Source organism: Helobdella robusta (assembly GCF_000326865.2).
Source record: "Helobdella robusta unplaced genomic scaffold HELROscaffold_5, whole genome shotgun sequence".
Classification (NCBI taxonomy): domain Eukaryota; kingdom Metazoa; phylum Annelida; class Clitellata; order Rhynchobdellida; family Glossiphoniidae; genus Helobdella; species Helobdella robusta.
Genome location: NW_008705254.1, coordinates 3366483 through 3380004, shown reverse-complemented (window position 1 = coordinate 3380004; position 13522 = coordinate 3366483). Strand labels below are relative to the sequence as shown.

Sequence of the window (13522 nt, the reverse complement as noted above, 5' to 3'; positions counted from 1 at the left end):
TTTGAACCTCGGCTAGGGTGGGTAAGAGTAATTCACAAATTTTCAAGTTGCACTTAAAAAAAAGATCAAACACAAATTGTATACATTATAAAGTATAACTAACAATCTCTTGGATACAGTGTACATGTACAACCAATATGTACAAGCGTACAGAAGGCTACATGTACAACTCAAATGTATACATTGTGCATGTTTTGAAAGCTTGCATCCCTGTACACCATACACGCTTTTGAAGCTCAAAGAAATTACGTTAAGCTCCCGTGTACGATACGTATACACATACACATACAATATGGATCTAAAAAGTGTGTGCTGCTCTGTATCCCTATTTTGTATGCGTTTTGTGTGCGTACATGTACACACGCACAACATAGCATCTGAATAAGTATATGCAGCTTTTTTTCTATCTTGCTATGTATCTTCTTTTGTACGTTTGTATGTTTGTTTGTTTGTTGTCAGCTCTGCACGTAGCTTCGTGTATGTACAGCACCAACATGCGCGTTGTAAATGCGTGCATCATGACCGCTGCGATAATTTTTTCTTCATTTAGATTATTGCGGGTCCGTGTTTTCGCTTCTTGTTGACAAGGTTCACAAATGTTTTTTTGATTTTTTCAGTTTTTTGTGTGTTTGAGCAGAAGTTAATAATTAACTAAAATTTCTATCTCAGTTGTTTCAATTGAGGTTCTTTGTGTTGAGATTTTGGGGAGAAGTGCAGTGGCAAAAGCGTTTTTGACTCAAGTGCTGAAATCTTACCTCACGTATTTTATGGCTACATTTGTAGTAATTAAGTCGAGTGAGTAACCACAAATAATAAAACCAAACAAGAGGACGCATAGAAAAACCACAACTCGACTCAATGCTGCACAACTCGAAACAGCAACCGCAACTTAAACACGAAATCAATTGAAACAACAATTGGGCAGTCAGTCAGGCAGGCATTTTGAATAACATAAATTTCTTGAATGTTGAAAGTGACTGTTGTTATGATGTGAAAGTATCAAAAATTTCCGTCGATTGTGTTAACGTCTGGGCAGATTTTAAAGTAATCATGACAGCTCTTAAGTAAAATTGTGATTTTGAAAAACAGTATAAAATATAAAATGGATGTATATATCAGTTTAGCGTGTAAACTAAGATTTTTTTCTTACATAATAATTTAAACATTTCTTAATATTATGATTAAAAAATTAAATTAAAATGTAATTTCTTAACAGATAATTGCAGTATTAATAATTTATAATTCACATGTATGCAGTATCAAACATCTAATAATGAAGATGAAAATATACTATGCAAAAATATATTTGTAGGAACTCTGGTGGGGCAGAAGCAGATTTGAAGGTAGGCACACACACACACACACACACACACACACACACACACACACACACACACATAAGACATACATATACATACACACCCACACACACAACTACAAACATAGACACACACGCACGCGCACATAGTGAGAGAGAGAAAAAGCTGCAGAATGAGTTGGCTGGAAGACATCATCATCATTTCATCTCTCATGGCCGCCTGCATCCTTTTCATCATTGTCATCATCATCGTCAAACACATTCTACTTGGAAGGTTTGCCTGTTCGACGAAGCAACAAAACAAAACCGCAATTTACGTGCCAGCAAATGTTCAGCAGCAGCAACAGCAACAACAACAACAACAACAACATTTCCAACATCAGCTGCACCACCAAGAACCACATCCTGCACGCCAAGTAACAGACATCAACACGAAAAGGGATCACCTGTCGAATAATCTCCTCCTCTCAAACAGCATCAAACAACAACCTGACGACGACAAAAACACAAGCAACAGTTGCAGCAGCACAAGAAACAAGCAGCGCAATAATGAAAAGTCATCGTCATCACGTGATCTCAACAATGGCTGCCAGGACACCAAGACGATGACGTCATTTGCGGATCAGACGAGTTGAGTATATTGAATTGAGTCATGGTGGACGTTTGAATTATTAATGAAAGATTGAATGAACTGGATTCAGAGAATGATTATTGTAATCTGTTGTGGATGCCAAGGTGGCGCTAGAAATGATGATGACGAGGATGATTTTAATGATAGTGGAGGTAGTGACTACGATGATAATGACGATGTTGATGATGTGACGATATGGATGATGTTAATGATTATACAGTTGATGATGACTGAAAGACGTTAATGATAATGACAACAACTTTTAATCACCAGCCGTACATCATTTTCATCACAAAAACAAACTTCAAAACTTCTGTCCGTGTGTTTGCCAGGTGATAATTATAACAGCAGCAACCACAACGACGATGGCGGCGGTGTTTGTGGCGGTGCTACTCATGACGTCACAACAAGGGTCAGTGTGTTTTGTTGTTGTTGGTGGATGGGTGGTTGTTTTGTTGTTTGCATGTTGTTGTTTACTGTTCTTCGTTTTTATTTGTGGTTTGTCTACTGTTTGTATGATGTTTTTTTGTTTTTGTTGTAAAAACTAATCAGTGTGTTGAGTGTGTGTTGTGGTTTTTTCCGGATGACGACGAAGATAATGACGAGATAAGCCACATAGAAGCCCAATGTGCGAGGGCGTGTTTATGCTGTTGTTTTATCCTCTTAATGCTGCTGAAACCATGAAATTTTGTCAATATCAGGTAGAAACATAGGATGTTTTTTTAATGTTAATGTTATTGAAACTTGACTTGACAAATTATTGATGTTGATGTACGGCTTTATTCATCTTAATTATACGTTTGATGAAGAGCAATGCTGGTTGACAATGCTGGCTGTCGGTGATAATTGTAGTGATTACATTTGTAATGATGATAATGATGACATCAGTGTTGTTGCTGTTGTAAGAATTTTTTTACTGCTGTTGATGTCACGAGGGTTGTTGATGTTATTAATGTTTGTGTAGTTACTCTTGATTATTTCCATGTGTATGATGGAATTTAATTGATAGCTGGTAGCTTGTAGTAGCTGATGTTATTTAATGTGATTATGTGGTTCATGTCATGTATTTATTCAGTGGATACGATTAATGTCATTGGCTAGCAATGTTGATGTAGTAGTGGTCGCAGCAGCAGATGCAGCAGCAGTTGCAGCAGCAGTTGCCGCAACAGCCGCAGCATAATTCATACTCAGACAGACTCATGATTGTATGCTAGGTTGAAATCCTTCGGGGAAATATGAACAGGTTTGAATGAGTTGCTTTATGCTGTCTCCATGGAAGGAGCAAAGATACGCGATGATGATGGAGAGGATGATGAGGAAGATGATGAATATGTTGATTATAAGGATGATCATTATGACAATGATGGTGATGAATGATAAAATATTTTACCATCCCGATGAATGAACAACAAAATAGAAGTAAGTTTCATAAACTTTTTTGATCAGTTAATTCATGTGAATGTAAATCGTCATTGAACAATTGATGTGTTAAAGATATTGTTTATTTTTTTAGAGTAGCCAGCAATTAAAATAACATTCGACTTACTTGCCTTGTTTGTCGTTTGTTAATTTTTTTGGGCTTTTTTTAAGTTGTGTTCATTGAGTTCTGATAAAAATAAATTTTAATAAATTCTATTTTGATATTTTATTTTTTTAGTGTTCAGGAGATTATATTTGTGTGGCAGACCAAGTTAAGAGGGGCTTTACAGCATTTTGTTTCAATATCGTCAGACAAAGTTTAACGTAAAAATTGCCTCGTTTATGATGTTTCATACTGGTATTGATATATATTGTATTGAATAACATACATTTTATTGAAAAAATAAAATTTTTTATTATACATTTTTTTCTAAATTTCAATTAACAAATTTAGCCATCTACGTTTGCCTTAAACATGTGTTTGTCTCACATGTTTCAATATAAAATATACATTTCATAGACAACAATTTTTGGTTAATTTGAAACATATATGTGACAAACAAAACCGTTCATCCTACAAAAGTTTAATTATTGAAAATAAATATTCTTGTTTATGAACTATATTGCTCCTGAAATATAAGTTTGTAATACATTACGATGACAACAATATAACTTACAACGATATCTTGAAAGTTAAACAATTGCAGCAAACATTACTATTGTTGTTGTTATTATCATTGTTGTAGTAGTTGTGGTAGTAGTAGTAGTAGTAGTTGTTGTTGTTGTGGTAGTAGTAATAATAGTTGTAGTAGTAGTAGTAGTAATAGTAGTAGTAGTAGTAGGAGTAGTAGTAGGAGTAGTAGTAGTAGTAGTAGTAGGAGTAGGAGTAGTAGTAGTAGTAGTAGTAGTAGTAGTAGTAATAGTAGTAGTAGTAGTGGTTGTTGTTGTTGTTTTGCTTAATTTAATGGCGTTGTCGTTTTAATGTACTTTTTTTTGCCTGACGGTGACTTGAGAGTTGATGACTTTTGTTGCAATCATCATGTGTTATTCACGCTTCACAGCCGGAGATGTATTTTTTTGTCCTTCTTAATGTCTGGAGTACAAGTGTAATGTGTAGTTGATGTTTTTGATATTGTTGCTGTTTAGTTGATGTTGTTGATGTGTGATTTTGATGTTGTTGACGTGTGGTTGATGTTTTTGATGTTGAAGGCGTGTTATTTTGATGTTATTGTTATTTGTTGTATTTTTTTATGTTGTTGTTAATGCGGTTTATAATTATCTTGTTATAATTAGTGTTAGGTTAGTGTTTTTATAATTATGTTATAGAATAAAGTAGATCAGAAAATTGAGGTTGTTGCTGGTTTTTTGTTCAATACAATGTTATTTATTTAGATTTTTAATTCAGTTAGTAGGTCAGGTAATAAGGAATAGTCTGTTTATGTCTGGTGACTTCAATGTTATAGATGCTTCTAATGCTGTAGATGATATTAATGTTGTTGATTTTGTTTTTGATGTTTTCAATGTTGCCGGTGATCTCGAAGTTGTTGATGTTTTTAATGTTTTAATTGCAGCGTTAATATTGACGAAGATAGTGACAAAGCAAACATTGAATGATTTCTTAGTGGCAAAACTTTTCGAATAATTTCATATAATTTTATTATTTTGAACTATTTGTAAATTATTATATCAGAAAATTATATTAATTATTTGAGGAAAAAATACACCATAAATCTTAGGAGATTAGGTTAGTCATCCCTATATGGAAGAGGGTTAAATTTATAAAGTTCGTGATTAAATGAATTATTATGTAATGATTACATATTAAACTTAAAAATAGATGAATTAATTATAACTTAAACAATTATGATTCTCTGGAAGAGTGGAGTTACCCCACGGTCCTTCTGTACCAACACATGACGCACTAATCTCATTTACATTGTGATTGTTACAAACTATTGTGTCGTGTTAATAAATTCGTTTCAGTTGTTTGGAATATTAGTGAAATGAGGAATTTTTTGCTTGATTTTTCAGCGGCTACGATTGAAAATAGATGATGGAACTAATGTTGAAGCGTAAAATTAGAAAATTTTCACGTCGCAGCTTTTTTGGCCGCCAAAACGACAAGCACACAAACGCTAAAAATAACTTGATGAAATTTTTATTTGCTTTCAAAATGAAATTTCTAATTGAACGCCGCAAAACAGGCAGTACTGTCCGTGTTTTTGAATACTAATTCGTTTTTGCCGCAAATAATGGCGCATTTGTTTTTTTTTATTTTTCGTATTTTTGTTTTTTTTTCATTATTTTCATCATTATTATTTAGTGACATCATTTCTCTATAAAATAAATAATTTTACTGTTTTATGCCAAAAAAATTTTTACCAGGGAAATGTACTAAAAACATTGATTGTTGCACACGACAAGCCATTCAGTATAAATTTCAACGTGACATCTTTTCATATTATGCTAGTGGAGAAATAATTTCCATTACAAAGCTATTTTTCACAATACTACGATCCATATTTTTACATTATTCACTTTTCAACGATACGTTTTTGCCTCTGCTTAACAATGGAAAGAATGACAACGAAACTTCTAATCCAGGTGCATATTAATATGTAGATGATAATTTAGGTTAGGAGAAATAAGTTAATATAGGTTGTGTATAGGTATATGTTAAAGTAAGGAAGCAATTATAATATTTAATTTTAAAATGTAGTTCACGACTAGACAGCAAATTTACAGACATATAGTAGCTTAATATAAGATTATATAACCTATAATTAATCAGAACATAAAATACTTCTAGTGACTGGTTAGAAAGAGTTAGAAAACTAGTTAAGCTCTAGGGAGCAAGGTCTCCTAGTATATAAGAGGCGAGCATATAAATTAAAGAGAGTTGAGAGTGATCTTAGTTAGAGTTATCTCTTTACTACTTTTATAACTGAACTACTTTTATAACTCAGCTATAATATAATTACTTATTTACTTTAGCATATATCCATATACAACCCATATTTACTCACACCTCCTAGCCTAAATTATCATTTACATATCATCAATTTCATTTATGAATGTGTGGTTTTTTCTTGCTTGCTAATTCATCTCAAAATCAGCTGCTTATTCTATGATTTGAAATGTTTTTTTTTACATCGAAATGAAATATTTTGAGTCGTTAATTCGAGTAATTTTGTAAACATATTTTACGATATTTTAAAATGGTTCAATAGTAAAATATAACTCGTTTTAATAATTCATAGATAAATGTTCATTTTTTGAGACATTTAGATTAACAAATAGGAATATTATCAATTACTGAGCATATTTTTATCCGTTTTATTTAAGATAATGAATAAATATTTTATTAAATTTTCCACATTTGCTTCCGTTAGTTTACCGTATTTAAGTTTTTAATGACTCATCTTTGAAATCTAAACATTCGTCTTAATTTTTGTGTGTGGTTTGCGTCCGGATTGTTTTACATATTGCATTATCAATGTCTATTTCACTGCTATTTAACAATTTTTTACACTCTGATTTTTCTATTTTGAGCTTTTGAAGTAACATTAACATTAATGCTTTTTTCTGGAAAAAACTGCTTTTTGGAAAAATCAACATTATGAAAAATTATTTAAAAAATTTGTAGCAGAATCTAGAGAGTAGCAAATAGTAAAATAAAAGTAACAACCCAATATAACTACCTGGGCATGAACCTGACAGGATATATTACTGCTGAGAAAAATTTTTCAGTGGGGAAATTTGAAATCCGGTTGAAGTCATGTGGAGTTTTTAGTATTTTATCATCAAATATCGCCACTATTCCTTTAAAATCATTTCAAAGTCCGCGTGTGTTGTATATAAATTGATCTTATTTATTCGCATTTCAATTCTCGATAGTCAAATTGGGGTTGTTGGCACTGATTCATGCGCCACTAGGTACAAAGTTCTATGATCATACATCGCGTGCCTATGAGATTTGTGCTGCTACGCATATCAGCAAGTGTTTGTTTGTGTGTGTGTGTGTGTATGTGTGTGTGTGTGTACGGGTCATGTGTGTGTATTACAAACTTTGTTGCAACAAAACGTATAATTGTGATTAAAGACTAAAGTGTAACTTAGTAAAAAAAAGACGAAAAGAATGCATGAAACGTTTGAAATATTTCATTATCGCACAATGCTATGCTATCATACACCCCTCTGACATTCTTCATAAGAAACGCTATGCAAATCATCAAATACGAATTCAAAAACAAAACTGTAATTTGCTAACGGTGTAAATGCAAGTTTGAAAATGTTTTTGTTTCAATTATTTTCTTCCAAGTGCAATGATAAAGTGGTGGAGAGCAGTGAATCTTCGTGGAAGACTTGGACAGGACACTGTATTTGACAAGCAGTCTTAACTCTGCTATTTAACTGCCCAACGGGAAATAAAAAATAACTTCTCTCACAACAATGATAAAAATAACAACCAAAGCGTGCGGGCAACGAAGTTATTTAACGGGGAGGCTTGATGCTGTTTTTTTTTACAATTTTCTTGATTGCGAATCTGTTGCGAGTTTAACGCAATAATCGCATGTTCTCTAATCGCATGCTGATTGAATTGATAATCAGCTTAGAATCAGTTTAAATTTTCGATCGCTTTCAAACAAATCCATCTTAACTACTAGCAGAATTAACGGAAATATTTTCATAATGATTTAAAACATCGAACTTATATGAAACATCGTACAGAAATTGTTTTGGAATATTATACCCTAGCTTTAATTATTTCAAATATTAAACTATAAACGTAAAGTTGTGGAAGTCCGAACGTACTCAACCTAACACCAAACACACAAAAACTGAACTTTATTGCTCGTGAATAAAATTAATGAGTGCCGATAAATAATTTTGTAAATTTTTCTAAACTTTTTGAAAACAACTCACAACAAAACAGATTCAAGCCAGCCATTTTTTTTAGAACCAGTGAGTGGGTTTGGTCGCAACAACTCTCCAGCTATAGAAATAACGAAACAGTTCAGATTTAACAGCAACAAATCAGCATTAAAAAGTATAAAATGAAAAACAACAAAAGAGAAAATGCATTCTAATACAAAGGAGCCGATGCTTCATCTTCCAGGCATAATTATATATTTATATTCATATCTTTCTCTATCGAGTTCACTGCCTGCCTAGTCTTATACTAACTAATAATTACATCGTGCCGTATCGTTTTGATGAGTTTTTCATTTGGTGTTTTTTTTCATGTTTTTTACACAGTGAGGAACAAAACCAATCATTTATCCACAAAACTATTTTCTGTCTCGATTACAAATGAACAACAGCAGAGAATGTGAAATAGAGCCATTTATATTTTCAGGTTGATGTATCGTCAAGTCGCCAGTGAGTTGAAATGATTTATTATTTTGTCTTGAGAACTTGAGTCTTCAGGCCATTTCGCAGTTTATTTTAATTTGAATGTTCAGAAAACTAAAAATTAGGAAATAATATTTCAAAAAATAGAAAGTAGTTTTCAATATAGACGATGAAAAATTTATTGTGTTTCATCAATAAGCATGAGCTTGTAATTTGTCTGAGAAATTGTTTACTTTTTGTTGGAAGCCTGTATCCATTTTTGACATTGATTTGTGCTTTAGTATATCTTTTTAAACCAACATATCAAAAAAAATATTCTGTATTTGCTTAATTAAACTTTTGAAATATTGACTCTGGCATTGAAGGACGTTTGAGCGATACTTCTCTGGGTATTTTTTAATAAAAAGTAACTTTTTAATAAGTAGTTACTACCGTCTTTTTTTAAACAAGACAACTACAGCAGTAAACTCAAGTGATAGTAAACGCATATTTTGACAAACCACTACACCCTGACTAGTTTTTTGGAATGCGTCGCTTTTGAAACTTCTTTATGAAAGTATTTTTTGCTTCTCTAATGATACTTATAACAATATACACACTTGTGTGTGGTGTGTTTATGTGTGTGTGTTTGTGTATGTGTGTGTGTGTGTGTGTGTGTACATGTGTGTGGAGTATGAGGTATGCCATGTTTGTGGTGTGTGTACATGTGTTTGTGTATGTGTGTGGTGTGTATGTGTGTGTGTGTGTAATAAACAAGCGCGCACACTCATTTATTCTTCAGCAGAGTGACCATTTCAAACTGACCTCAACCCAGCAACGACGTCCGTCGAAGTTCAGACAGGACACAGCTGACGACTGCCAAGATCCTGACCCGGCTGACGTCATCGATGACATCACTGGTCCGTTTCTGTTTTTTCTATTTTAATGAATTTTATTTGAAAATGTGTTTAAAAATGTTCATTGAAGATATTTTAGAAAAAAAATTGTTTAAAATGGAAACCGCTACCAAGAGTTTTCCAATCATCTAAAATTGAATGAATTAAATTTAAAAAGTAATTTTAAGAACATATAAGAAATGTTTATAGATTATTGATAATGTGATAGTTGCTTGCCGAAAAACGTCACCATCGCCAACCTTTTAGAAAAAATTCGTCCTATGGTCAAGAAGGCAATATCGTGTGATAGCATATTGTCTGATCTAGACGGCTCAACCACCGAGGCTGTGAGGTTGGGACAGATCGAACTATCAGTGCATTATAACAGGTTATCCAATACGTTGACGTGATGATTTCAACTAGGACATCGTTATCTCACAATGATGTGATGATTTCGACTCGTCCAGGGGTAGGCAACTATTTTACCTGAGATGGGCCGCATATTATCATAAATTTTTTCGACCCGGGGGAAAATTTTTTTAAGATTTGTGGTTTGTGGCTTCTTTTTGGTGGTCATAATCATGATGTTTGCCCATCTCTGAACTAGGCCATTGTTATCTTAAAATGCTGTGATGATTTCGACTAGTTCATTGTTATCTTGCGATAATGTGAATAACTTCAAAACGATTTTAATGTATGAGTAAAATAAATTGAAGTAATTAAAAATATCATATTGTATTGAACATTGATTTAAAAAAAAATAACAGTATAAAACTTACCACAGTATTTACACCTCAATGACGATGATAGGATAAATTGCAAAATCCTCTTATTTGCAGTAACGTTCAAGCACACATCCACATAAAACATTTCGCTATTTTGTATGCCCTACAAATCCATTCACATATGCGTTCACATGAAGAGAGAGTTAACTTTTTTATCACAAACGGAAAGTTTTTGTATGAAAAAAATTTTAGAATAAAAAATGAAATGAAATAAAACGTCAGTCATATAAGTTATTAAAACTGGAAAGCCATCAAAAGTGAAATATTGAAAGACGGTCGTGATCCGCTGGATGTGTGGAGATTATACCTCTGGAAGATTGTATTGTAAATTTGTGGAGCTCTGCTTGAACTCTCAGTCATATTTTTTTTACAGTTTTTAAGAAGTTTATTGTTTCTACCATGTTAATATTGTTTATGATATATTTATTTTTATTTTATTTGTCGTTGTGTTTTGCTTCCTTTGTACACTCTTTTTAAGTTTTAACTGTTTTTGAGCTGCTAACTTTTGCTATTTTCACTTTAATTTAATTTTATTTATTGTCATGTTAATTTTTATTTTAATTTCCTTGTATACAAGTGATGTTTTCATTATCTAGATTTTCTTTTGCGAAAAATAAAAAAAAACATCATTCGTCTTCTCCATTTTTTTCATTTCTTCATTCAAATGTTTGTCTATCCCTCCACCCATCCATCAGCCCTCTTTAATTACTTCACTTTCTAGGCATCGCACCCATCTACTTAAACTTTTTTCTCTCATTCATTCACGACCAGACAAACATCCGAACTGTCTCTGACAATCATTCAAGCACGTGACCTTGAACGTGATGACGTCAGATTATTTAGTGCTGGTGGTGTAAGTGGTGGGGGTGGGGGAGTGAGTTTCGTGGGAGGTGCTAATTGTGGTGTAGATTCATTTGTCCAGGTGTCCATTAGCCCCAGGAACCAGGGAAAGTTTTGCACCAAAGTACGTTCATTTCTGCTCTTTTGAAAATGTTAATATTTTTTTTAATGTTTGTTTGAGTGAGTTTAAATATTTGTTCATATGTTTCACAATGTTTGCTGTGCTGCTTGCTAACATGTTACATGTAACATGTTACAAGTGACATGTAACAAGTGACATGTAACAACATGTTGTATGTTACATGTCACCTCCTCCATGTGCTCCTTCGTAATGCTACTACTTTGTTTAAATTTTCAATAATTATAATCTTTCGAAAACATTTTGAAGTTTTATGGAGTTATGTTTCTGAAAACAATTTTAAAAACAACGCTCATAAACTCATCCATCAAATTACGAAACAAAATAATGTACGTTGAGCAGCATGCAATGGAACGCCGATGGATAAAAATATCATGCACCACGTGCGACAATACAATCGACGTTAAAACGATACTGTTGAATTTTTAAAAGCTGGAAAATATAATTTGTCAGACATAATGAATAAATCGAACTTTAATTTATCCACAGCGGGCATGCGTTGACACCGACCGCCTAACACGGTAAAATATGCTTCCTCGTTCACGTTCACTATGTTGGAAAGCAGCTTTTTAAAAATAATATAATATCCCTCACTTGGAATTGAATGTAAAATAAAAATTTATATCAGTATTTTATTTATATAAAAAAAACTAGATGTGGTTCATTAGACCATGCCAATAACTCGTTGTTAGTTTTGAAAAATTCTTATTAAAATTTGTAACCAAATTTTCATAGCCTTTTGAATAATCATATCGAAATGTTGAATTCACATATCATAATCAAGTTTTAAACTAAAAATTTTTGTTTGGTAAATTGAATTAAGTTTTGTGAAATCTAAACACATTTATAAAATAGAATAATGAACCCATTTGGCAAACAAAATTATTTTGTTAGTCCTGAATGATTAACTCTGAAATAATTTATATACGAATAATGTTTGAGAAAGATGGATTGGTGATGCTTTATTTCAAGTGTACTGGCAATCTTTCATTTCTAACGAGAGATGCTGTGTTTATATTTTATAATATCTGTGATTAATTTTTTAAATGTTTGTTGAATTTGAATTTTAAATCAATCATTAGTCTGTTTTTAGTATTCACTTGTAAAGTTCAATTTAATAACAGTTCAATTTTTTTCATTCAATTGAAATATATGTGATAATATTTGAAAATTTTTGTTCCATCTGATTGTTCCTATCTCGTGTATGTGTGAACATTTTCCACAGTTCAACTACTAAGTATTGTCACTTATTGACGAAAAATATGAAAAAATTGTCGCAAGATTTGTATTGTCCATTTTTTTTAGTAAATAATGGTTGATAGTAATAACATTTTGTATCTTCCTTAATTTCCTTGTGGTGGTTTTATTGCCTTGAAAATAATTTTTTATGAAACATAACGCAATCTATGGTGTTAATAGACGCAAAGAATTCCAATGCAGACATCAATTTCAAAAATATATGTTATAAATTTTGTAGAATCGTTTGGTTAAGAAATTGCTCTTTCATTTTTGTTTTCTAGAATAATTTCAGTTGGTTTGTCTTTATGCATGTCTAGCATTTCTAGCCGTCATAAGATTTTCCATTCGAAAGCGTTGCGTGACAAAACTATTTTTCAATTCAACTGAAGCTACAAATCGTCCGTCTAACTTAGCAACATATATCAGAGAAAATTTCAATAAAAATTTTAATAAACGTTTATAAACGTTAAAAACTTTAACACTAATTATTTCAAATTAATAATCATCAAAATTTAAAATGACGAATATCCAAGATCAGTGAGATATTCAAACTATGGAAGTGAATTTTTCATTGGTTACAATACTTCTTATGTTACTTTGAAAAATGTTGTTAGTCCCGTGAAACGATTTAAACAAAAATTTGAATAACTTTTTAGGTGAAATTAATTTTTTTCCAAAAAAATATCAATATTGCAGCATGATAATCAATGAACCGTCAATCAATTATATACATACAATTTATTTGAAACAAATCACTAGAATTGAAATAACGTTATAGATATCACACAGGTCAATGAATAATGTATTGAATAACAAAAATTAAAATGCAAAAACAAACATTTATAAGAATGATTGATCGTTTGTTATTTTGTGGTAACATTGGATGGTTGGCTGACTTGATTGATTGATATTTATTTGTTT

The 13522-nt window shown here is 31.9% G+C and overlaps 2 protein-coding genes across 2 annotated transcripts; both read left to right on the top strand.

Annotated features, from left to right (window-relative positions):
• Nucleotides 1-1530: 1530 nt before the first annotated feature.
• HELRODRAFT_163430 (hypothetical protein) lies at nt 1531-3691 on the top strand (the record flags this gene model as incomplete). Its single annotated transcript, XM_009027296.1, has 4 exons — nt 1531-1928; nt 2223-2361; nt 3367-3368; nt 3607-3691. 4 exons carry the CDS (start codon nt 1531-1533, stop codon nt 3689-3691), a joined length of 624 nt encoding a protein of 207 aa, XP_009025544.1.
• Nucleotides 3692-5939: 2248 nt separating this feature from the next.
• Nucleotides 5940-11791, top strand: HELRODRAFT_163429 (hypothetical protein; the record flags this gene model as incomplete). Its single annotated transcript, XM_009027295.1, has 5 exons — nt 5940-5972; nt 9508-9622; nt 9866-9986; nt 11155-11347; nt 11612-11791. 5 exons carry the CDS (start codon nt 5940-5942, stop codon nt 11789-11791), a joined length of 642 nt encoding a protein of 213 aa, XP_009025543.1.
• Nucleotides 11792-13522: the final 1731 nt, after the last annotated feature.